The 22718-nt window shown below is 56.2% G+C and overlaps 1 protein-coding gene across 5 annotated transcripts in view; it reads right to left on the bottom strand.

Annotated features, from left to right (window-relative positions):
- The window catches only part of EML4 (EMAP like 4), a 63457-nt gene that overhangs the window by 971 nt on the left and 39768 nt on the right, over positions 1-22718 (bottom strand). For 3 of the 5 annotated variants that reach the window (XM_038751162.1, XM_038751160.1, XM_038751163.1), the window contains 19 exons: positions 22517-22645; positions 20764-20789; positions 20500-20535; positions 18583-18706; positions 17372-17521; positions 16376-16445; positions 16017-16127; positions 14324-14419; positions 13454-13588; positions 13153-13288; positions 11752-11903; positions 10089-10214; positions 9857-9988; positions 9663-9730; positions 7665-7753; positions 6436-6533; positions 2098-2185; positions 1363-1461; positions 790-920 (listed from right to left, as the gene is read on the bottom strand). In XM_038751162.1, the coding sequence (XP_038607090.1) occupies positions 790-920; positions 1363-1461; positions 2098-2185; positions 6436-6533; positions 7665-7753; positions 9663-9730; positions 9857-9988; positions 10089-10214; positions 11752-11903; positions 13153-13288; positions 13454-13588; positions 14324-14419; positions 16017-16127; positions 16376-16445; positions 17372-17521; positions 18583-18706; positions 20500-20535; positions 20764-20789; positions 22517-22645 (1996 nt within the window). The remainder of the gene's footprint in view (positions 1-789; positions 921-1362; positions 1462-2097; positions 2186-6435; positions 6534-7664; positions 7754-9662; positions 9731-9856; positions 9989-10088; positions 10215-11751; positions 11904-13152; positions 13289-13453; positions 13589-14323; positions 14420-16016; positions 16128-16375; positions 16446-17371; positions 17522-18582; positions 18707-20499; positions 20536-20763; positions 20790-22516; positions 22646-22718) is intronic. The other 2 variants (XM_038751161.1, XM_038751164.1) reach the window with 1 other exon arrangement.

Raw genomic sequence — 22718 nt, 5'->3', positions numbered from 1 at the left:
TGTCTAGTGTTGCCAGCTGACCCTCAATCAATCAAGGTGCTCATTGAGCTTTTACAACAGAGTGCCCTGTCATTCATTCACTCATTCATTCATTCATTCAATAGTATTTATTGAGCGCTTACTCTGTGCAGAGCACTGTACTAAGCGCTTGGAAAGTACAATATAGCGAGACAATCCCTGCCCACAATGGGCTTACCATCTGCGGGGGGGAGACAAACAACGAAACAAGTTATCAGTCATCAATATAAATAAATAGAATTATAGATATATACATATATATAAGTGTTATGGGGCGGGGAGAGGAGGGAAGAGCAAAAGGAGCAAGTCGAGGTGATGCAGAAGGGAGGGGGAGCTGAGGAAAAGGGGGATGGACCCAGGGTGTCTTCCCCGCGGATGGCAGAGTCTGAGCCTGCAACTGCTCCCGTGGGAGGTTGAACAGATTGATGGGCGGGTGCTCGGACCGGACAGATAGGCTTTCTTCCTCACCACTGTGGGCCACTTCACTGTCAGGGTAGGGTAGGGGAGAGAGAGGAGAGAGAGGAGAGAGAGGAGAGGGAGAGAGAGGGAGAGAGAGGGAAAGAGAGGGGGAGAGAGAGAGAGAGAGAGAGAGAGAGAGAGAGAGAGAGAGAGAGTGTGTGTGTGTGTGTGTGTGTGTGTGTGTGTGTGTGTGTGGCCAGCTTGGGAGGGGCCCAGCCATGTGATAGTCCACAGGCCCAGCCCCTCCCTTCCTCTTGGCCCAGGGGGCCAGCGGTTGGGGAGGGAAAGGAGACGGGGGGACTGGACACTGACCTTGGGCTTGGAGCAGGGGTACTGGAAGAGGTGGACCTTGCAGAAGTCGTCGGCCACGGCCATCACCTTGCGGTTGTGGGACCGGACCAGGGCATTGATGTCTGTCCCGTCTGAGCCCTCCGGCCACACTCCTGGATGGGAAATCCAACGGGGGCCTGCCTTCAGCCTGGATGTGCCTGGTCTCGGGGGGCACGGCGGGACCACGTGGGGGGGAGGCTGCATGGCCCCCCACCTGCCCCCACACCAGGCTGGACAGAGGGCCCCAGGACGGCCCCAGGGAGGCCGGGGGCAGTGGTGAATTGCAGGGAAAACCGCTGGCCAGAGGCTGGGGGGCAGCGATCGGAGAGGCGACAAGAACCTCCGAATCCACCTCTGACCGATCCCTGCTCCAGCTCCTGGCCCGGCACCCACGGCACCCACGGCACCCACAGCACCCACAGCGAGTGGGAGCAAGGAAGGGGCTGCTGCCGCCCAGTTTCTGGGGGCACCCACTGGGGCCTGTGCCAGGCGGCGCCTGCCCCCTGGCGGCCAGTCTGCCCACCTGCCGCCCCCACTGCCAAGCCCGGTCCTCACCGAACACCTGGAAGCCCAGCACACACGTGTACGTGGTCCAGTCCACGTCTTTACAGTCCGAGCGATTCCTGATGAGCTTGCAGCCTCCGGGAATGTCCCCTAGAGGGGCAAAGAGCCAACGGCACAGTAAGGCAAGCTGCCGCCGCCTTCCTCCCACCAGCACGGGGGCATATGAGGGGAGGGGGCTTGGGAACACAGGGAGGAGCTTTCTGGGTCTTTAAAAGAGGTTCTGAGTTGGGGCTCTTTTCCCCCCCCCGTCCAGGGCCCCTTCTGGTGGAGAAGTGAAGCAAAGAAGTGTGTAGTGCCCCCCAGACTGGATCCAAACCCAGCCTGGCCAGATCTCCCTGCCCCTGTGGCTCTTCAACCCAATACACCCCACCCCCACCGCCCCTCCTCCCTGACTCTTTGTCCCCGACCCTGCCTACCCTGGTCCTGCCCACCACTGGTGCTGCCATGGGACTCCAACAGAGCAGGTGCCCCGAGGGTGCCAGGGGGAGCTAGCTGAGGTCCCCACAGCTTGGGGGCGGGGGGAGTGGAGGAGGCAAGAGCAATGTTTGATTTTTATTCCATGATCTGCAAGAACCACACCTGGTCCTGCTTGGTCACGTCATGACCCAGTCCCCAGGAAGCAGCCCCCTCCCCTTTTCTGCACAACACGTGGGCACATGCGGGCATGTTGCCCCACTCTGGCTGCTCCAGGAGCACCTGCCTGCCCACCTGCCCCCGTGTACTCACAGTAGAGGATCTCGTAGTCCCCCGAGTTGGACATGATGTACTTGTTGTCGGGCGACCAGTCGAGGTGAGTGATGTAGCTGGAGTGACCCTGGGGGACACAAGAGACCAGCATGAAGGTTGCCCATCTTGCAGAGCAGTGGTAGTAGTGGCGGTGACACTGGCCCAGCCTGCCCCTTAGCAAGCCAACTGGCTGAGCCCCCCGGGCCCCCCGCCCAGTCCGAGGGGCGGCGGGGCCTACGGCCCATGCCAAACAGTCACCTGGCTGGGCATGTTGGTACCTGTGCAGACACAGGTGCTTCCAAGGCCTGGCGGGACCTGGCCAAACTCCCATGTTATCTATCAACAAGGCCTTTCCCAGGAAAGGCCCCTCCCACCCTGACTCCCGGTGAATCGGACACCTAAGGAATACTCTGCTCTAGTGAATGCAGCATGGGACTGGGAGTCCAAAGGACCTAGGTTCTAATCCTGACTCTGCCTCTTACCTGCTGTGTGACCTTGGGCAAATCACTTCACTTCTCTGTGCCTCAGTTCCCTCATCTATCTATAAATGGAGATTAAGACTGTGAGCCCCATGTGGGACATGGACTATGTCCAATACGATTATCTTGAATCTACCCCGGTGTTTAGAACAGTGCCTGGCACATAGTAAATGCGTAATACCATACAAATATAATAAAAAGAATAACCCCTATACGCCGTGCGGGGTACCTATGGTGTGCCACGGGCTGAACTGAGCACCTGGAGAGTACAACGGAAGCTAAAGACAGTGCCTGCCTCTCCAGTGCTTCCCCTCAAAAGTACAGGCCAAGTTCTGGCCCCGCAGAGTCATCCCCCACCGGGCCGCTACAGGTGAGAGCCACTGCCAAGCCAGCCCTCCCCCCCACATCCTCGTGGTTTTCTCACGTCTCTGCAGCCCCCCATGCCGGGGGCTCACCTGAGGGGTGAAATTCAAGGGGGGGCCGGACCCCCTGTTGGGGGGACACCAGACAGACCCCCGAGAGTGGGGGAAGTAGGCCCATGGCCGGCAGCACCAGCAACCAGCTGTTTTTGAATTTTTTTTTTAACAGCATTTGTTAAGTGCTTACTGTGCTCCAGGCCCTATACTAAGTACTAGGTAGATACAAGATAATCAGGTTGGATACAGTAGATGTCCCATACAGAGCTCACAGTCTTGATCCCCATTTACAGATGAGGGAACTGAGGCACAGAGAAGTGAAGTGACTTGGCCAAGGTCACACAAGAAGACAAATGGTGGAGCCGAGATTAGAATCCAGGTCCTCTGACTCCCACCAGGCTCACGCTCTTTCCACAAGGCCCCACTGCTTGCTTCAGGGTGACGCCTTGCCGGCAGGCTGGGGCCAGCCCAGAAGTGGGGCACCTAGGCCTTTGGGGAGAAAGTGTTTCTGCCTACCCAGTGAGTGAGTGGGCAGCAGGAAAATCTTTTTTTCCTCCTCCCAGCCCACAGCTTTGGCAGTTCATCACATCCATCTTGGTGAATAAAAATCATCTCTCCAACGTCAGGCACTCCTACACTGACCCCAGCCCTCCGCCCTGCTCTCTTCATTCCTCCCAGAACTACCTGCTGGCCAGCCCTCACTCTACTCTCCCGCCCCCATCCCCTTGCTCACACAGTTCCTCGGCCCGGCATGCCTTCTCCCCGCCACCTAAGGCGGGCCGCAGAGTGGTGGGGGCTGTGGGTGAGAGGCTGTTGAAATGGGAGAAACGGGGAGAGGGGCAGCAGTGGGGGCTCTGAACCTGAGGAGAGCTACGGCACAAAGGCATCACCCTCTGGGTAGCCAGGGCAAGGCTGACATCCACTGGGCGACTACAGGGCCTCACCCTTTTGGGAAACTCATAGTTAAGGCACAGGTGCAGCAGGCCCCAAGAGAGGGCGACTGTGCCCCGCCGTCTGGTGTGGAGTCACAGTCGGGGAGGAACAGGTGGGGCTTCCGGGGGCCTAAGAGCTCGAGCCCAAAGTAGCCCGATGGGCAGATACTCAATAGAAACAATGATACTTGTGGTACCTGTTAAGGACATACTGTGGCCGGGCAAGGTACACAGCGCTGGGGTGGACACAAAAGAAGCAGAGCCAACACTGCCCAGGCAAGGACCAGCCTCGCTGGCACGGCAGTAACCCTGAAGTTCCGTGGGGTTGAGGACACTGGGGTGTGCAACACAATGAAACACTAGGAAGGACCCACGAGAAGGGTCTCAGCAGAAATCTGCAGAACCCAGAACGCCCCGCTGAGGCAAACCCTCCGCCAGCCGTCCCCATACCCCACAGGTAGAGAAGCAGCGTGGCTCAGTGGAAAAGAGCCCGGGCTTTGGAGTCAGAGGTCATGGGTTCAAATCCCAGCTCTGCCAATTGTCAGCTGTGTGACTTTGGGCAAGTCACTTCACTTCTCTGGGCCTCAGTTATCTCATCTGTAAAATGGGGATGAAGACTGTGAGCCCCACTTGGGACAACCTGATCACCCTGAAACCTCCCCAGCGCTTAGAACAGTGCTTTGCACAGAGTAAGCGCTTAATAAATGCCATTATTATTATTATTAAAAGGCATCAAGACTTTCCAGTTCTAGGTCGGTTCTGGTTACCATTGGCTTTAAAGCGCTCACTTACCTGGCCCCCTCCCATCTTACCTCGCTGATTTCCTACTACAACCCAGCACTATCACTTCACTAACACCAACATACTCAACTGTACCTCAATCTTGTCTATCTCACCACTGACTCCTTGCCCACATCCTGCTTCTGGGCTGGAACTCCCTCCCCGTCATATCTGACAGACCACTACTCTCCCCACCTTCAAAGCCTTATTAAAATCACAATTCCTCCAAAAGGCCTACCCCAAGTCCCTATTTCCCCTACGTGCTCTCCCTTCTGCATTGCCCCTACAACTATATTTGCACCCTTTAGACATCTCACCCTCAACCCCGCAGTGCAGGTATTCATAATTTATTTAAAAGTCTGTCTCCCTCTCTAGACTGTATGCTCCTTGTGGGCAGGGAACATGGCTACCAACTCTGTTATATCGTACTCTTCCAAGCACTTAGTATAGTGCTCTGCATACAGTAAGCACTGATCAAAGTGGAAGGAGCATGGGCTTGGGAGTCAGAGACCATGGGTTCTAATCCCGGCTCCGCCACAAGTCTGCTTTGTGACCTTGGGAGAGTCACTTGACTTCTCTGGGCCTCAGTTACCTCACCTGTAAAATGGGGAAAAAGACTGTGTGCCCCACGTGGGACAACCTGATCACCTTGTATCCTCCCCAGCGCTTAGAACCGTGCTTCGCACATAGTAAGCGCTTTACAAATGCCCTCATTATTATTATTATTATTATTATTATTAAAGATGATGGACTAATTAGCTCCTCTAGCACCAACCTACTCACTGTGCCTCAATCTCGTCTACCTTGCTGCCAACTCCTTGTCCACATCCTCCCTCTGGCCTGGAACGCCCTCCTACTTCATTTATGTCAGACTGTCACTCTCCCCACTTTCAAACCTTTATTAAAATCACATCTCCAAAGGAGGCCTTCCCCAACTAAACCCTCATTTCCCTCTCCCTTCTGTGACACTATGAGCTTGGATCTGTACCATTCAAGCACACGATATTCACCCCACCTTCTGCCCCACAACATTCATGTACGTATCCATAATTTATTAATAAGAAATAATAGTAATAACTATGGTATTTGTTAAGCACTTACTAAGTGTCAAGAACTGTTCTAAACACTGCCCTCTCCTACCCAGGGCTCACAGTCTAAGTAGGAGGGAGAACAGGTATTTTAACGTCTGCCTCCCCATCCTGTAAGCTCCTGTGGTTAGGGAATTTCTCTACCAACTCTGTTGTACCAGACTCTCCCAAGTGATTAGTACAGTGCTCTGTACACAGTAAGTGCTCAATCAATACCACTCACTGATTGATTGATGCCAGTGGGCAAGCAAAGCGCCAGAGACTGAGGCAAATACTACTGCCCCGGCCCCCGCTTCCCCAATACGGGGCATCCTGCCCGCCAGCACCACCCGACCACCAGCCCCACATGGATCCTGCTGGAAAGAAACCCGATCTGAACCCGCCCACCCATAAGAAAACTTTTCTTCTCCTCCTCTTCTTCCCGCGGCAAGTACAGTCACCCCTCCAGTTGTCAGCCCCACACCTGCCCAAAGAGCAGACACGGTTCTTTCCGCAGAGGGCAGTGGAGCCGGCTGATCCCTCGCTGCTTCCCTCTTTCTCCCAAAGCCAGCGCCTCGCACTCTCAGCCTGGGCTTCTGCGGTACTTCCCCAGCGCTTGGTACGGTGCCCCGCCGCCCCCAGGCTCGCACACCACTCAACTCACCGTGCACTTGCCGAACCTGCTGTACTTCCTTCCGTTTTCGGTTACAACATAGAGGTAAATGAAGTTGTCGTGAGATCCCACTGCCAGAAAGGTTCCATCTATAAGAGAGGCAGAGAAACTAAGGATGGTGGGCCGGTATTGCTACTTTAGTTTTTTGGGTTTTTTTCCCCCCACACCCTTCCCACCCACCCCAATCCCTTCCTCTCAGTGGCCATGGTCTAGCATGGGGCCCCTGGTGGGCTGCGGCCAATCATTGGTGGCCTCAGGGGGTTGCCCCGTCCTGATGGCCACATCTCTACCCTGCACAGGTCCAGCAGGTCAGCCCAGTGGAGACACAGACGTAAAGTCCTGAGCGGAAACACTCAAATGACCCTGAACTTCTCCCAAGGACAGATCATTCCTGGCCCTGGAGTTGTTCCCCGGGACCACTTGTCCATCTGGTCCAGCCCGGCTCCCCCTCCCACGCCCCTTGGGTTCCCACTGGCCTCCAGCCCCATGGAAAAGGGAGTGCTCATGGGCGAGGCAGGGCCTGGTGACCCCTCCACTGCCTCTACTCCTTGTGCGGCCCCCTCCCCACCCCCCGGAGACCAGCCCCAGGGGTTGAGCCCGAGCACCCCGCCTGGGCTGCGCATTGGCACAAGACGCAGGGCTTCCAGAGAGCTGCAGGGGCTCATTCTAAGTCACCTCTGATCGGTGGTAGCTTTGAGCTCAGGGGGCTGAGAGTACTGCCTCACCACAGTAGGTTTACAGCAAACTGTCCGCAAGCAAGAACTCAGGGGAGCTTCTGCAACCAATGATGAGTTTTGGGAAAGAGCTTAAGCCTGGCTTTCTTTTTTGGGCAGGTTTGAGCTAAACCTTGTTGCTATCAAAATGATTTGAATTCAACCCCAAGCCCTACAAGGCACTTTTTTGCGATTCTCATCCTTATGTACATATATTTACATTTTGTATTGCAAATTATTTACTTATATTTATGTCTGTTTCCCCTTCTAGACTTGAAAGCTCATTATGAGCAGGGACTGTGTCTGCTAATTCTGTTGTACTCTCCCAAGCACTTACAACAGTGCTCTGCACATAGTAAGCATTCAATAAATATCACTAATGGAGAAGGGGCTCATCAGGGCGGTCCCTGGGCCAGAATGGAAGGATGGACAGATGGTAGCCTGACTCCGGAGGATCGGCTGCGCAGAGTGGGGGGCTTCGAGGGGGCCGCCCATCCAGACACCTACCAACCGCATAGCGCATGACCGACAGCTGTTCGTTCCCATCTGTGTGGATCGACACCAGGTCCCGGGTCTCCGCGTCAAGAACAAACCACCTGGAGGGAAGAAGTACAGGCTCAATTGGTGCTTCTTTCAGAGAGGAAACATAAAAGCTTACTGAAGTCAGCCTCGCTGGTTCTCAGGGCCTTCACTCCACGCTCATCTTCTCTTTGTGCTGGGTCAGAGCTGGGGGTGGGGGGCGCCAAGCTGCAGAGCTGGGGCTACTGGGGGTCAAGGAGCAGGGGGGAAGCACAGGTTCTGGCCCAGTTGAGCATGTGCTCAAGGAGAAGGCAGTGATCCCCCGAGCCTCCTCGTGGTCTCGGGCTCAACCCCCAACCCAACATGAAATGGTACCGCTGATCTCATCTTGTGTATCTTGCCGCCGACCTCTTACCAACATCCTGTCTCTGGCCTGGAATGTCCTCTCTCCTCACAGCTGACAGACAATTACTCTCCCCACCTTCAAAGCTTTTACTGAAGGCACAACTCCTTCAAGAGGCCTTCCCAGACTAAGCCCTCCTTTCCTCTTCACCCACCCTCTTCTGCGTCACCCTGGCTTGCTCCCTTTTCTCATCCCCCCCTCCCAGCCCCACAGCACTTACGTACATATCTGTAATCTATTTATATCAGTGTCTGTCTCCCACTCTACACTGTGAGCTCATTTTGGGCAGGGAAAGTGTTTGTTTATTGTTATATTGTAATAATAATAATTAGTAGTAATTGTGGTATTTGTTAAGCACTTACTCTATACTATGCCCTGGGGTGGATACGAGCAAATTGCGTTGGAAACGGACGCTGTCTTGCACGAGGCTCACAGTCTTAATCCTCACTTGTAAAATGAGGCACAGAGAAGTGAAGTGATTTGCCCAAGATCACACAGCAAATTGTGGAACCAGGATTAGAACCCAGGTCCTTCTGACTTGGTTCTGCTGAGCTGGTATACATGTTCCCTGCCCACAGGGAGCTTACTGTCTAGAGGAGGAGACAGATATTTAAAAGAAATTATTGATCTGTACATAAGTGCTGTGGGGGCTGAGGGAAGGGTGAATACCAAGTGCTTAAATGGTACAGATCCAAGTGCAAGGGTGACGCATAAGGGAGAAGAAGTAGGGGAAATGAGGGCTTGGTCTGGGAGGCCTCTTACAGGAGATGTGATTTTAATAAGGCTTTGAATGTGGGGAGAGTGGTGGACTGGTTGGATATGAACAAGGAGGGAGTTTCATGTCAGAGACAGGATGTGGGCAATGGGTTGGCGGTGAGATAGATGAGATCATGGTACAGGAAGAGTAGCCTTCTCTCGCCCTGGGACCTGCCCTACCCCCATCACTGGTGCACTTTTCCCCACTCTCTCCACCTTCCAGGCACCGAGATACCACCCATTAATGCAGCAGGGGAGAGGAGGCAGAAGCCACCAGGCTGGCCGGGGGTCTGCCATCAGCATCAGCAGCCCTTCCCATCAGCAGGTGAGGACAGTTTTCTGTGCTCCAGACCTCCTGTTCCTCCCAAGCCCCAGGACTCCCCACCTCACCCCACCCCATCCTCTTCCCATCCTCCTGCCTCAAGGCCAAGGGGAGTCTTGGGACATCGCCTGTGGCTGCAAGGCTCATCTACTGATTCTGGCTGCCACAAACCTCTTTCATCCAAAGCCCATTCCTGGACACTTGGGCGCTGGGGGACCCTGGGAAGCCGCCCACAGGAGGCTTAGTCCTGGGGCTGCTGCCGGGGCACTGGGCTGAGCTTCAAGGTGGCCAGTCCCTTTGGAGAGCCGCCCCTCCCCACTGGCTGAGGTGCAGACGATGGGCATTCCTGCGGAGACCGGCTGTGCTAGAAGCGGCTGGTGCTCTGGGCGGAAATGGCTGATCTCCAGCTAGCCTGAGCCCTGGGGTGTGTGCCCAGCGGGCCGGTCCCCAGGACCTTCACATTCTAATCCCACCACCGCACTCTCCCCGTCACGTCCCAACCTACCTTCCTGAGTGGGTCCCTATGGCCACCACCACACCGCTGGGATGGAAGTCTGCACAGTGCCCTGGCTCCTGGAGGACACACAACGACACGCTGGTGGGCTTCCCCAGGCTCCGAGGGACAACCCGTGCTCGCCCCCGCCGCTCCTGCTCGGCCCCCAAGCTGCCCCCACCCGCCGTGCCTGTGAGCTCACTCACGTCCACCAGCCTGGTCCACTCGAGTGTATGCTCCGCCGAGTTCCACAGGCACACCTGCCGGTCCTGGGCGCAGGTTAGCAGCAGGTCCTTGAAGGGGTGTGTGGCCAGACCCCACAGCTCATCCGTGTGGCCCTGCCCGCCGTGGTGGGAGAGAGACCGGGGGACCCACATGTCTGTCTTCCTCCATGCCCGCTCAGACACAGGCACCTCCCTCCAGCCCCACAGTGCTCACCTGCACCTCTATCTGGAATCCATCATTAAAGGTCCCGCGCAGAATAAAGTTCCGTGACGTGCCCACCAAAAACTGCTCCGCTTTGCCTTCTGCCACTGCTCTGATAGTCCCGTACTGATCCGGTACCTGGAACAACGCCTTCCCTTGAGCCGCCCCGTCACCAGCCCACCAGTGGGAGATCTGATTCCGGATTCCTAAGGGGTTGGTCCACTCCTCTTCCCATCCTCTGAAGCTATGGCTGCTGGCCAGGCCCCCCCAAGGCGGTTCCGCAGGCCCGCTGGTCAGTGGGCTGAGCTTGCTGCCCCAAACATACGTGCCACCCTAGCCCCCGTGTTCACTGTCCACTCTCAGCCAGCAGGATCGGGTCCAGTCTGGGGCCCACTGGCTGGCCGGACCCCCAGGGGAGGGGGAAACAGTACAGCTCCCGGTTAAGGATGGAATGACGGGGTGAGAAAGCTGCAGGCTGGATGAAAGCTGGCAAGCTAAGGAAGTGGGGGGACACGGGGAACCCTGGAACTGCTGCTGCTGCTGCTGGTCAGCACCAGAATGCCCAGCTAGCAGGACAAGCACAGGGCAGGGGGCCAGGGTGCAGGGGCACTGGGGGCAAAACACAGGGAATTTGGATGAAGGAGGAGGATGGTGCAGTCTGAAGGTCCTGATTTGGTACTGCCTCTCAGGCAATGGTCAGGATTTACCAAGTGTGCTAACACTAGGTAAGTCATACTGCTCAGTCAAAACCTGTCCTTGAGAGACCAGCTCTATGCTCTGGGACTCAGCCCCACAAGAAGTAGTGGGGCCTAGTGGACAGAGCAAGGACCTGGGTTCTAATCCTAGCTCTGCCAGTTGTCAGCTATGTGACCTTGTGCAAGTCACTTCACTCCTCTGTGCCTCAGTTCCCTCCTCTGTAAAATGGGGATTGAGATGGTGAACCCCATGCAGGACAGGGATTGTGGCCAACCTGACAACCCCGTATCTACCCCAGCACTTAGGACAGTAACTGGCACATAGCAAACACTTAGTAAATACCATAAAAAAAATGAGGAAACAAGCCTCCCTTTACTACGAAGGAAATGTGACTGGGTGAGAGGAACCGCCTTCCTGACATCCCCCAGGGCAGAGCCAGACCCAGAGCCCACGGGGCGTCCCTGTAGCAGCTGGCCCCACCTCTTCTCCTGGAGGACCCACAGCTGGCCCCGCACCCTCCCCCTTGAGCAGAGGGCCCGAGATCTGGCTGTGGCAGTGGTGATGGCTTCCTTCACAGACCCTACCGGAAGGGAAGGCAGGAAGCAGCGGTGGGAGAGGAAAGGGTGAGGAAGCAGCCTGTCTGCAGGGGGAGGGGGAGGAAGCAGCAGCAGTTGGGGGTGGGGGAGGGAGGTGGGGGCAGCAGGGGAAGAGAGAGGAAACAGGGGAGGGGAGGTGAAGGGGTGGGGAGGCGGACACATGTCTCTGCCCTCCTCCCGCACAGCTGCACTATTGCAGCACACCCTGGCCTCATCCCACTCTAGAATGTACGCTTGTTGTGGGCAGAGAGCATGTCTACCAACTCTGTTATCTTGTACTCTCCCAAGTGCTTAGTACAGTGCTCTGCACACAGTAAGCACTCAATAAATACGACTGACTGATTGAGCCCTTCTACCACAACTGTTTCCCGCTTCCAGCTTACCTCGATCTCCCTTTCAGGGTTCAGGTTGTGATCCCAGAGAATGATTTTTCTGTCTTTCCCGCCTCCGGTGAGGAGTGCTCCATCCCTCACCTGGCAGAGGGTGAACACGCTGCCGTCGTGGGCTTTGATTTGCCGGCTTATCTGATAGACACCTGAGGGAGGAGAAGAGAGCCAAATGCCGGAAACGTGTTTCTCCTTCTGGACTCTGAGTGCCAAGCAAGACCGGAGTGGAGATGGAGAGCCAATAAAGCCAGACTTCGACCTGACCCCGGTAAGCAGTGAAACCCCACCCTGTGGAATGGGTTGGGCAAAGTTGCCAGCACCTGCCAAGGGCAAGGCCTTTCCCCAGTCAAGCCAGTGAGTCGGGGCGGTGGGGATGGGGAGGGGAGGGGAGGGGAGGGGAGGGGAAAGGAGAGGAGGGGAGGGGAGAGGAGAGGAGGGGAGGGGAGAAGAGAGGAGAGGAGAGGGGAGAGAGAGAGAGAGAGAGAGAGAGAGAGAGAGAGAGAGAGAGAGAGAGAGAGAGAGAGAGAGAGAGAGAGAGAGAGAGAGAGAGAGAGAGAGAGAGAGAGAGAGAGTGTGTGTGTGTGTGTGTGTGTTTGCTGGGGAGACTGCTTTGCTTTGGAAGGGAAAGGGCTCTGAGCACCCCTGGTTCAATAGAAGCTTTACTCTCTGGCAGCTTAATGACAGAAAGCTGTGCCGCTGCCCCCTTTTCCCTCCTGATGCTGGTGTCTTAGCTGGAGAGGCCATGCCCTGGTGGGGAGGATCGGGGTGGGGGCATGGCAAGACCCTGTCTGGGGTACAGAGGGAAGAATATCTGACAGGGAGGGCTCCTCTGTGAGTGTGCCCTGCTGTGTCACACCCACTTTGCTCCTGTTTCAGCCCCCTCAAGTCAGCGCTTCTGCAGACTCCAGCTGCCTGCAACCAGACTTTCCCCTCATCCCCCCCCCATAACAATAATAATAATAATTGTAGTATTTGTTAAGCACTTATTACATGTCAGGCACTGTACAAAGCGCTGGGGTGGATATGAGTAAATCGTGTTGAACAAAGTCCCCGTCCCACATTGGGCTCCCAATCTTAATCCCCCATTTTACAGATGAGGTAACTGAGGCACAGAGAAGTGAAATGACTTGCCCGAAGTCACACAGATGACAAGTATCACTATGCTGCCAATCCTCCTCCGCCCCGAGGAGCCTCTCAGCCCGGCCCAAGGTAGATGCCTTGCCGGGCTCCTTCCAGCCAGAAATTGAGTGGGCAACTGCTTGGTGCCAGGTGCCCCAAGTGGTACTACTCACCCCTCCCCATGCTGCCCGTAAGTCATTCATTCAATCGTATTTATTGAGCGCTTCCTTTGTGCAGAGCATTGTACTAAACCGAGTGGGAGCCCAGGACACATCTTACCTTTAGGTCCTTTCCCCGGGGCCGCTTCTACAGTAGTTTTGCTCCAGACAAGAAGAATTCCCCCTGAGTCTCCAGTGAGGACATCGCCGTTGGCCAAAAAGGCCAGGCACTGCACAAACTTGGGCTTCTCGTATTTCTGCGATGGAACGAGGAGAGAGAAAGGTTCGATATGGAAGGCTGGAACGAGTACAACCCCGATGGCCCGAGGAACACAAGACGATGACTTTGGGTTGGTGGGCTCCGGCAGCTGGGGGCAGCGGCGGTGACTGGAGGTGGTGACATGCTCTCCGGACATTCTTACCCCAAAAATGCCTTGTTTCCTGGCCAGGGCACTGCCGCTCCAGGTCCAGAAGAAGATGTGAGACTTGCCACAGGTGATGATGGAATTGGCATCAGTTGGATGGAACTCCACTGCCAGGACCACCTCATTGGTCGTCTGTGTGGATGGAGACCTGGCTCAGGGGAGCCCCCTCGCTCCAACCCGAGGCAAGCCCATTCAAAGGGTTGAACCAGAGGCGGTGGGGGACCGTGCTGGGGGGCTGAGCTGGAGAGCGCTGGCTAGGGGAGTTACACCACGGGGGATGGGGGGACCGATGACCCAGCCTCAAGGATGGGCTTCCTCCTCTCCTTCCACCCATTGGCGTTGCGGTCCTGGGCTCACCTAGGTGCAGGGCTGTCTTGCTTAACACAGAGGGACTTGTGGTCCTGGGGCGAGCCTATTGTTTGGGAATTTTTGTGGTCCAGAGGGAGTGGTTCTGGCAGATTCAAACGTCGCCCAGTAATAGCCGAGGCTGGGGCTGAACTCAGAGTGTCCAGCTTGGCTGTGCGGTTCCTTGGCATAAATGCCCATATGGGGAACATGGCTGGAAGGCAGAAAGCTGCAGGCCTCCCTCCCTGTCCCCCAATGCGCGCACACGCACGCACACGCACACACACACAGAGTCCCGAAGGGGTCTTTCCTCCAGATTTCACGGTCTCGCCCTCCACTGGTGTGAGGTTTCACTTTGTGCTTTTCCTGTGTCAGGGCCTGGCTTCCCGGGGTGGACTAAGACCAGGCCTGGTGCTCTTGCCTCACTGTGTTGTGGGTGGGGACCCCAGCGTGACGCCCCACTGAGCAGAGCGCAAGGGCAATAATCAATTCCACTGGGGAATGTGGGTGCAGGGCACTCACCTTTATTTCTGCACTCTTGGACTTGCGTTGCCAGTCCCACACGGTGAGCATGTGCTCGTTGGAGTCATCGACCACACACAGATGGGTTCCTGAGTCCTGCAGCACGAGCCAGCCACCAGCGTTACTTTGCGACGTACAACCCGAGGGTGTGCAAACTCCCGTTTCCTGGGCTGCTGGACCCCCCAGCTCAGCTGGTCCAGCTCCCTGTTTCCACACAGGTGTGTGGCCAGCTGGACCAGAGCCCTCCAGGGAAGCGGCCCACACATCCCCACTGCCCCAACCTCCACCCCCACCCTCCAGACCTTGGGGCTTCCCAGTGACCCTATGACTTGGCCCAGAGTCCAAAAGTCTGACCCACCAGCACTGTCTTTACCCTGTGCAGCTCCAGGCTGGCCACTCAGACCCAATCCCCAACCTCCTCCTGGCCCGTTGCTGTCTAAGGGTTATCATGAGGTGGGCAGGGACGGAAGAGAATGCTCAGTTGGATGGATTCGGAGACAGATTAGTCTTTGCCCTTTAAGCACTTGATGTTCACCCTACTCTCAGCCCCAAAGCACTTATGTACATATTCATAATTTTTTTACTTACATTCATGCCTGTCTCCCTCTCCAGAATGTAAGCTTGTTGTGGACAGGAAACATATCTACCAACTCTGCTGAACTGTCTTCTCCCAAGTGCTTAGTACGGTGTTTTGCACAGTGAGCCAGAGAAGCAGCATGGCTTAGTGGATAGAGCACGGGTTTGGGAGTCAGAAGGACCCGGGTTCTAATCCCGGCCCCACCATATGTCTCCTGTGCAACTTTGGCCAGGTCACTTAACTTGCCTGGGCCTCAGTTACCTCATCTGTAAAATGGGGATTAAGACTGTGAACCCCCTGTGGGACTCACAGTCCACGTGGGACTTACAGTCCTCTGGACTCTAAACTCACTGTGGGCAAGGAATGTATCAATTTACTGTTGTATTACACTCTCTCAAGCTCAAAGTACAGTGCTCTGCACACGGTAAGCACTCAATAAGGTTGAATGAATAACAGGGACTGTGTCCAATCTGATTAATATGCACCTCCCCCAGCGCTTAGAACAGTGCACATAGTAAGGGCTATATAACTACCATAATTATTATTATTACCATTGATTGACTGGAGAGAGAGAGAGAGGGGAAACGAAGGCAGAGGCCACTCCCTGCGATTCTGAGCCAATGTCAATGGCCCTCTATTGCCATATCACGGACTTCTCCCCATTTCTAATGTCCACCTGGACCCACTGCCTGCCATGGCTGCCCCAATGTAGTGCTGGCTGTGTTCACTCAACGTCCCTTTAAAGGGCACTGGTGCCACGAAAGGCACCACAGAGCGATGGAGCAGTGTCATGAGCTGTTCCACGAGAGGTGCCACGGAACAGGCCCCGTGGCAGGGGCCTCGCGCCGGCGCCTTAGGGGGTCTCGGATGAGTCTATGGCCTTCAGGGGCACTGGGTGGGGCAGCTGGCGCATTCTAGGTGGGCCACTGGGAATGTGCTCTCCAGGGACAACGGGACCCCAACTGAAGGGTGCTGGCAGGACCGTGGAGGTGCACCCGCCCGTGGGTGTGGAGACCGGGGAAGGAATCCCCAAAAGTCTGGGTGGGAGCTGCTATGCAGACCCGTCGGACCCACGCCGGGTGCCAATTTGTGGCTTAGGAACAGAATCCTACTCACGGCTTTGGAAAAGTCCAGGCAGCCCACGCCACGCTCGAAGGTCCCCAGGCCGAGAACCTGCAGCGTCGCCAGGCTCACCGAGTCCCACACTCTGACGTGTGGCTGCAAGGGCTGTGGAGGCAGAGGGTCCCACCGGTGAGTAGAGCTTGAGCCTCCGGCAGCGTCCATCGGACCCGGCTCCCAGCCAGTGCGTCCCCCGCCATCGGGCCTGCCCAACCCCCGCCCCCGGGCCTGCACAACCCCCACCCCGGCCTACGCATCCCCCACCCCCAAGTTTTCCTCGACTAGACCAGAAAAGCCACCCAGTTCCGGGGCCCAGAGTCGGGGTTGGTGCCGATGGCAGTTCCACACTCACTCACCCTTCCATCCTTATCCACTCCAGCTATCTGGCCGGTGGCGATCCGGATCTTGTCAGGGTGGACTGCCAGGCTACGAGGAATTGCCAGAAACAATGTGACTCTTCAGGGCAGAGACAGCACAGAGACCTGCTTTTCCCTCAGGAGATTTCTGCAGCCAAGGGGTTTCATCGGGAGAAATCTCCCCCGCGCTGAAGTATACATGGGCCAAGCCCCTGCCCTGCCACAATCAGAGAAGTGATTCCGCCTTAGGCAGCCCACACTCTTCCCACAGCCCTCCACCTCAGCACCCTCCAAGGGAAGTAAGGCACCCGCTGCTAGGACTCTTCATCTATTTTTTGCCCCCTTGTAAAGAACAGGTCTACTGGCCTCTGATGGCTGAGGGCACAGTGGAAGGGCCACTTGCCACATGGCAGGGACATGGTTCAGATTCCGCAGTTCCAGGAAACCAGAGGATTAATCCTTAGAGCTGCTAAAATGGTCAACACTTGCTGACAAGATCGCCAGCATCGTCCCCGCCAGCCACAAAGAGACTGATGGATGTCTGGTTCTCTCCAGCCTCTGCTGGGCACCCCTTTTCCAAAACCTCTGCATTGGGCGGCCCCTCCCTAAAATCTCTGCACTGGATGTCCCTTCTCCAAAATCTCTGCATCGAGTGCCCCCTCTCCAAAAACCTCTGTGTCAGGCACACCCTCTCCAAATATGTCTGCTCCGGGCACCCCCTCTCCAAAGAGTTGCTGCACTACTGCAACCAGAACACAGGCCTTCCAAGAATCCTGGTGCCCATCAGAGCCCTGGGTGAGGTACGAGACTGACGCCTGGGGCACTGCTGACAGCCGGGACACAAATATATATTCCAGCTACCTCTGCTCAGCTTGCCCATCTCATGGCCTGGCCTCCACCACCCACCTTGCCCATCTCACATCCCCGCCACCGCTGCCCAGCCTGCCAACCTCACATCCCAGCCACTCAGCACCCGCCTCTGCCCCATACACCCACCACTTCACGCAGTCTGTGTGACCCAAGTAGTGCCGCTGAGTTCTCTCCTCATAATTGAACAGCACGACAACCGAAGCGATAAAGTAAACGATTTCTCCCGTCGGTAGGAGGAAAACATTGGCTCGACAATCCCTTCCCCGGTAGCCGTATCTTGGGGAATCAGTCAAGGCTCTCAACGACAATCGTTTTCCAGGTGTGGATTACCGACGCCTGAGGGTGGGCGGTTCAGAGGAACCAGGAATCTGGGGTAGTAGCCTGTGGGCTTGGGCGGCTCGCTCAGAAACTGGGGCACAGTACCACCCACGGGTGCCGGGCACTGGCTGACCGGCCAGCACCTCAGCCTCCCTGGTGGGAATCGCAGCTCCCTGGATGTGGGTGTGGAACGAGGACACCCCGGGAAATGAGGGCAGGTCTGACAAGCCCAGAGGCTCACACTCCTCCCGGGAAAGAGTAGTGGGAGTGGGGCAGGATTCCTGCAGGTGCTGTAGGAGCTGCAGCCCGGGTGCTTGGGCTGAACAGGGCCCACACAAACATGCACAGGAATCTGGGTTCCCACTAGATGGGCATGGCCGTTGATGCCCCTCAGCTCTTCCCCCAGCAGCACTTTAGACGAGAAGGGCAGCCGAGGCCAGCCCCAACCCTTGGAGCTGTAAAGAGCCCAGTGGTGGAGCCAAGATGGCAGGTCCACATCTGGCCTTCTACCAGCAGCAGCCCCCAGCTTGCCCAGTGTGTTGGAGGGGGAGCCAGAGTGGGTCTCCCACCCAGTCCCAGGGCTAACAGGATCAATCCGGCCCCTTGCCCAGCAGGGAGTTGCCCCTGTGCCCCCCAACACTTCCCTGCCAGTAAGCTGTAACCATCCCCCACCATCCTGGGCACCACCTGCCCACTCCAGCCAAGAGCTGTGGCAGCAGATGGCTGGTGAGCAGGAGGGGTTGGGCATATGATCAGTTGGCTATGGAAAAGGGGCTAGATGACCCCATGGAGATCTGTGGGCTCCGTTTGGCACAGGGACTGTGCCCGATCTTAATATCCTGTACCGACTTCAGTGCTTAGCACATGGTAAGCACTCAATCAGTACCATCATCATCATCAAAGGTGCAACTTGCCCTCAGGGCCCCACAAAAATCAAGTAGGGCTGAGCCTGCCAGAAAGTTGATCCAGCCCCCAGTGGGACGGCCTGTGAGGGGATGGGGGCCACTCTGGAAGGGTACGCCCACTCCAGTTTTAGCCTCTCAGAAGGCAGCTCGGTTCTGATGTCATCATAGCTGTCCACGTCAGAAGGAATGAACATGGTGATGGGTCGTCCTCGCATGAACATCTTGATGTACTCGCCCTCTGCCGGGACAAAACACCACAGTCACCTCCCGCTGGCCAGTGGGAGCCGGGGAAGAGCCACTTCACAGGGTGCACAGTGGTCTCCGCTGGAAGTCCAAACCATCACCCAGGATTAGGCCATTGGAGCTGGGAGTGGCCGCAGGGAGGGGGAAGGAGAGGGGAGTGAAAGGCGGTAACGGTGTTTCCCTGAGCTCGTCGGGGCAGGGCTTATGGGGCATGGGAAATTGGCGGGGGCAGTTAACTGAGATTCAGGCCAACGGGTGGAAGGAAATTTCAATATTACAGAAGAACACAGAAGCATTGTGGCCTAGTGGATAGAGCACAAGCCTGAGAATCAGAAGAACATCTAATCTTGGCTCTGCCACTTGTCTGCTGTGTGACCTCAGGCAAGTCACTTCACTACTCGGTGCCTCGGTTACCTCATCTGTAAAATGGGAATGAAGGCCTTGAGCTCCATGGGGGACATGGACTATGTCCAACCTGATTCACATGTATCCACTCCAGCACTTAGTACAATGGCTGGCACATATAAATCACTTAACAAATACCATAAAAAACCCACATAAAAAATCTGGGACTCACTAATCACAGTAATATAACCAGCTATTTCTTGATCTTCCCCTAAAAGTCCGAAACCGTGGCCAGTAGGCCAGCTGGGTCACCGCTTGTCTCTGCTTCCCCATCTCTCCCATGCAGGGGAGAGGAGAGATGGTTGAAAAGGGCTCAAAACCAAGGAGGAAAGGAGGAATGAAGGCTGAAAGCCCAGAGAAAAAAGTAGAGTAAGCCCCAGTCCCTGCTACTAGTGAGCTGCTGAAAAGTCCCAGGGGGACCCCAGCTTTCTAGCCCCCTCCCCCTCTGCCGGTGTAGTCCATGGACCCCAGCTCAGTCCCCTGGGAGAGGACCGGGGTTGGCGGGAGCACCATGCAGGGGGAATGGGCACTCGGGACCTACAGGCCTCAGTCCTGGAAACCTCCATGGGAAAAGCATCCCCAGAGGAGGGGTCCCAGCGCAGCAAGTACAGGAGCTGGTGGAGCAGGGACGGAAGCACAGGCCTTGCGGGGGAGTGGGGCAGACAGCCGCAGGGCAGACAGCAGAGGCCCGGGCCTCATGGGAAGCATGCACAGCAGCACAGGCCTCAAAGCAGAATGTCATCCCGAGGGAGGGCGAGCCCAGAGTGCTCAAGTCCAACAGCCCCAGTACCCATGGTATTCACAGAGTGCTTACTGAGTGCAGGGCATTGTACTTAGTACAGTGCCTGGCACATAGTAAGCGCTTAACAAATATTATAATAATAATAATAATGATAATACTTAGTGCTCAGTGTCCTGCCAGGTGGGTCAGGGTGAGCGGCCGCGGCAGGCACTCCACACTAACACACGAGGAAATAGTGAAAGCAGAGTTTCTCTGCCAGCGAGGACCCGAGCAACCGGCACCCCGGACTGCATCCTGGACCCCAAGGACGGCGAAGCAGGATATTTGGACTTTCGCTCGGCTTTTCCAGGGCCACTTTTGGAGGGAGCACAGTCCCCTTTCTCTTTGATGGGAATTTTTCTTCCAGCAGGAGAAACCCAAATCTACAGTAAAGGCTCTCCAGGCCCATCCCACGGGAACGAGTGGGGATCTGTTTTCGAAAATGGTCCAACTGAGCATTTCAACACGGTGACCCTGGCGCATGGCCGCCAAATCAGAGGGTCTCAGAACGTGCACGGGAAAAGCCAAGCCAGAGCCCGATGCCACAGGCCCAGCCACGGCCAACAGCAAGGGCTACTGCCCCTCCCCGGCCCCGTCCTTACCTTGACTGTTTTTTTCACGGGTTGACATTTTGGCTGCTTTATGAGACAGAAATAAAACATCTTAAAATGATTCCCAGTCTTTCCTGCCTGAAAGCCAGACCACAGATCAACCCATTTTCCAGTCTTTCAGTAACAAATCAAAAATAGTGCAATTGGTCCAGCTCCAGGTCTTGAATGCCGAGCCCCAAATGAAAATGGTTCCCGTTTTGTGGAATCACCAAACGCATTTCTCACAAATACAATAAAAATGATATTTTCATTTACCTTGGCTGACGATGACATCTTTATGTCTGGGGAAAGAAAACAAAATTGATAGTTTTACTTGAGAGATCCTCACATTCAGTACTAGCAATACCTGGTTGCTGACGCTCTGGCCCACGGTCAACAATGCCAAGGCCCCCGGTCAACAACCTCGTGGATCATGGTCAAGAAGACCTGATCGATGACGCCACAGCTTATGGTCAATAGCACCTGGTCAGTGGTACTGTGGCCCACAGCCGCTCACTGCCACAAATGATGAAAGAACCATATTATGGCTAAGGATGCAATGACAAGCTGGTCCCGACCACGGCAAAAGGACCGGCCGCATCACCCGGGGCCTGGGACATCACTGAACTCTAGCAGCTGCTCTTTTTTAACTTTCAAAAAGCTGTGCAATATTCCACGCTACCCCAAGCTCAGGGCAAGAGGGGCTGGAAGAAGGAGGGAGCCCGCAAAGGGGGCCCTCACCTGCCTCCATGGAGCAAATGATGATGGTATTTGTTAAGCGCTTACTATGTGCCAAGCACAACAAATATGAAGAGTCGGCCAGACAAAGGGCCCCTTGTCCCACAGGCCAGGACCCTCCCAAAGGAATCAGAGGACCTATCAATGGGTCCCAGTGAACAGAAATTGGCAGGGAGGGTGGGTGGGCTCTGGCTCCTGCAGAGGCACTGGACACTTTTGGAGGATGCTGGGGTGGGAGCGATTCCTGGGCACTGGAGGGGGCATAGCTTTCCCTGTCGCTAACCTGGGGTAGGAAGGAGCCGGGCCATTCTGGACCATTACTACCATCCCATTGCTACCAGGTTTGGGAGAGGATGCAAAACTCATCACCAGACTATCAGCGGGCAGCCACCCGAAGCGCCCGGGACACAGGGAAGACTCTGGCTCCCACTGGCCACAGCCACTGGGCCCGGCTGGGATGGAGCCAAGCATGCCCAGGCAAGAGGGCTGCCGCAGAGAAACAACACATCCCCACCCCTGTGAAGTGCTGAACTGTGGCCCTTAAAAGGGCAGGCCAGGCCCCAGGCAGGCCTGGAGACTGCGGCTGGCCCACACCTCGTCTCTGTCTTTACGGAGGGGAGGACCTCGCCCGCTCCCTGCCATTAACCACAGCCTGTCCGGGGGAATCACTGGAGAAGGAAACCAAAGCAATCTGGCTTTCTGGGAGAGTTACAGCAAACACCCTTCACCTGGGGGTAAGGGAGAGAATGGCCAAGGAAGCCAGGTAGCCTTGGTACCTTTCTTGCCCTGCTCATCCTGTGGCCCCGGCTGTGGTCAGCAAAAAAGGGACTCGTGGGGAAACGGCCAGGGTGACCCCGTCTCCGGAGGCTCCAGCTCACCCCAGCCTCTCTGGGCTAGCAGGCCTGGGTTGGGGCTGAGGCCGGAATCAGCTGCTTCCGGGCCCTCTTGGTGGACCCAGAGCAGCGGGCCGCATGACGAGGCCCTGGACGGAGGGGCAGTCAGCTCGCCCGGGGTCCCAGCCTGTTCTTCACAGTTGAAAGCAGCCCTTCCAACCTCTCTTCCTCTCTCAGCCCGAGCCCCCATCCTTTAGCCTCCTGCCCCTCAGAGGGCTGACGCCGTCCCTCCTGCTCCTGGCCACTTCCATCAATCCACCTCAATGGGAGGGAGTCGCCACAGACCCTCTAGCCAGGGGCTCTCCTGAGCCTCAAGGGGAGTGATGGTTTGAACACCACTGGGGCCACCACGTTCATGTGGCTCCCGACAGGAAGGGAATCGGAGCAATGCTACTCACTTGTCGGAGTTTTTAATGACCTTGGAGATCAGCCTGGATGTGGATGCTGCCCTCAGTAGCTTGTTCCGACTGTCATCCTGCCCGTCCCATTGCCCAGATATTTTTTCAGCCGTCGAGAATCGCTTTATGCTTGAATGAGAAAGAAAGCGCCTTCAGGGACCAGCCTGTGGCTGCCAGGGGCGGGTGACCGCCAGCCGAGAGC

The sequence above is a fragment of the Tachyglossus aculeatus genome, chromosome 9, assembly GCF_015852505.1.
Source record: "Tachyglossus aculeatus isolate mTacAcu1 chromosome 9, mTacAcu1.pri, whole genome shotgun sequence".
Classification (NCBI taxonomy): Eukaryota; Metazoa; Chordata; class Mammalia; order Monotremata; family Tachyglossidae; genus Tachyglossus; species Tachyglossus aculeatus.
This window is presented reverse-complemented; position numbering and strand designations above follow the sequence as displayed.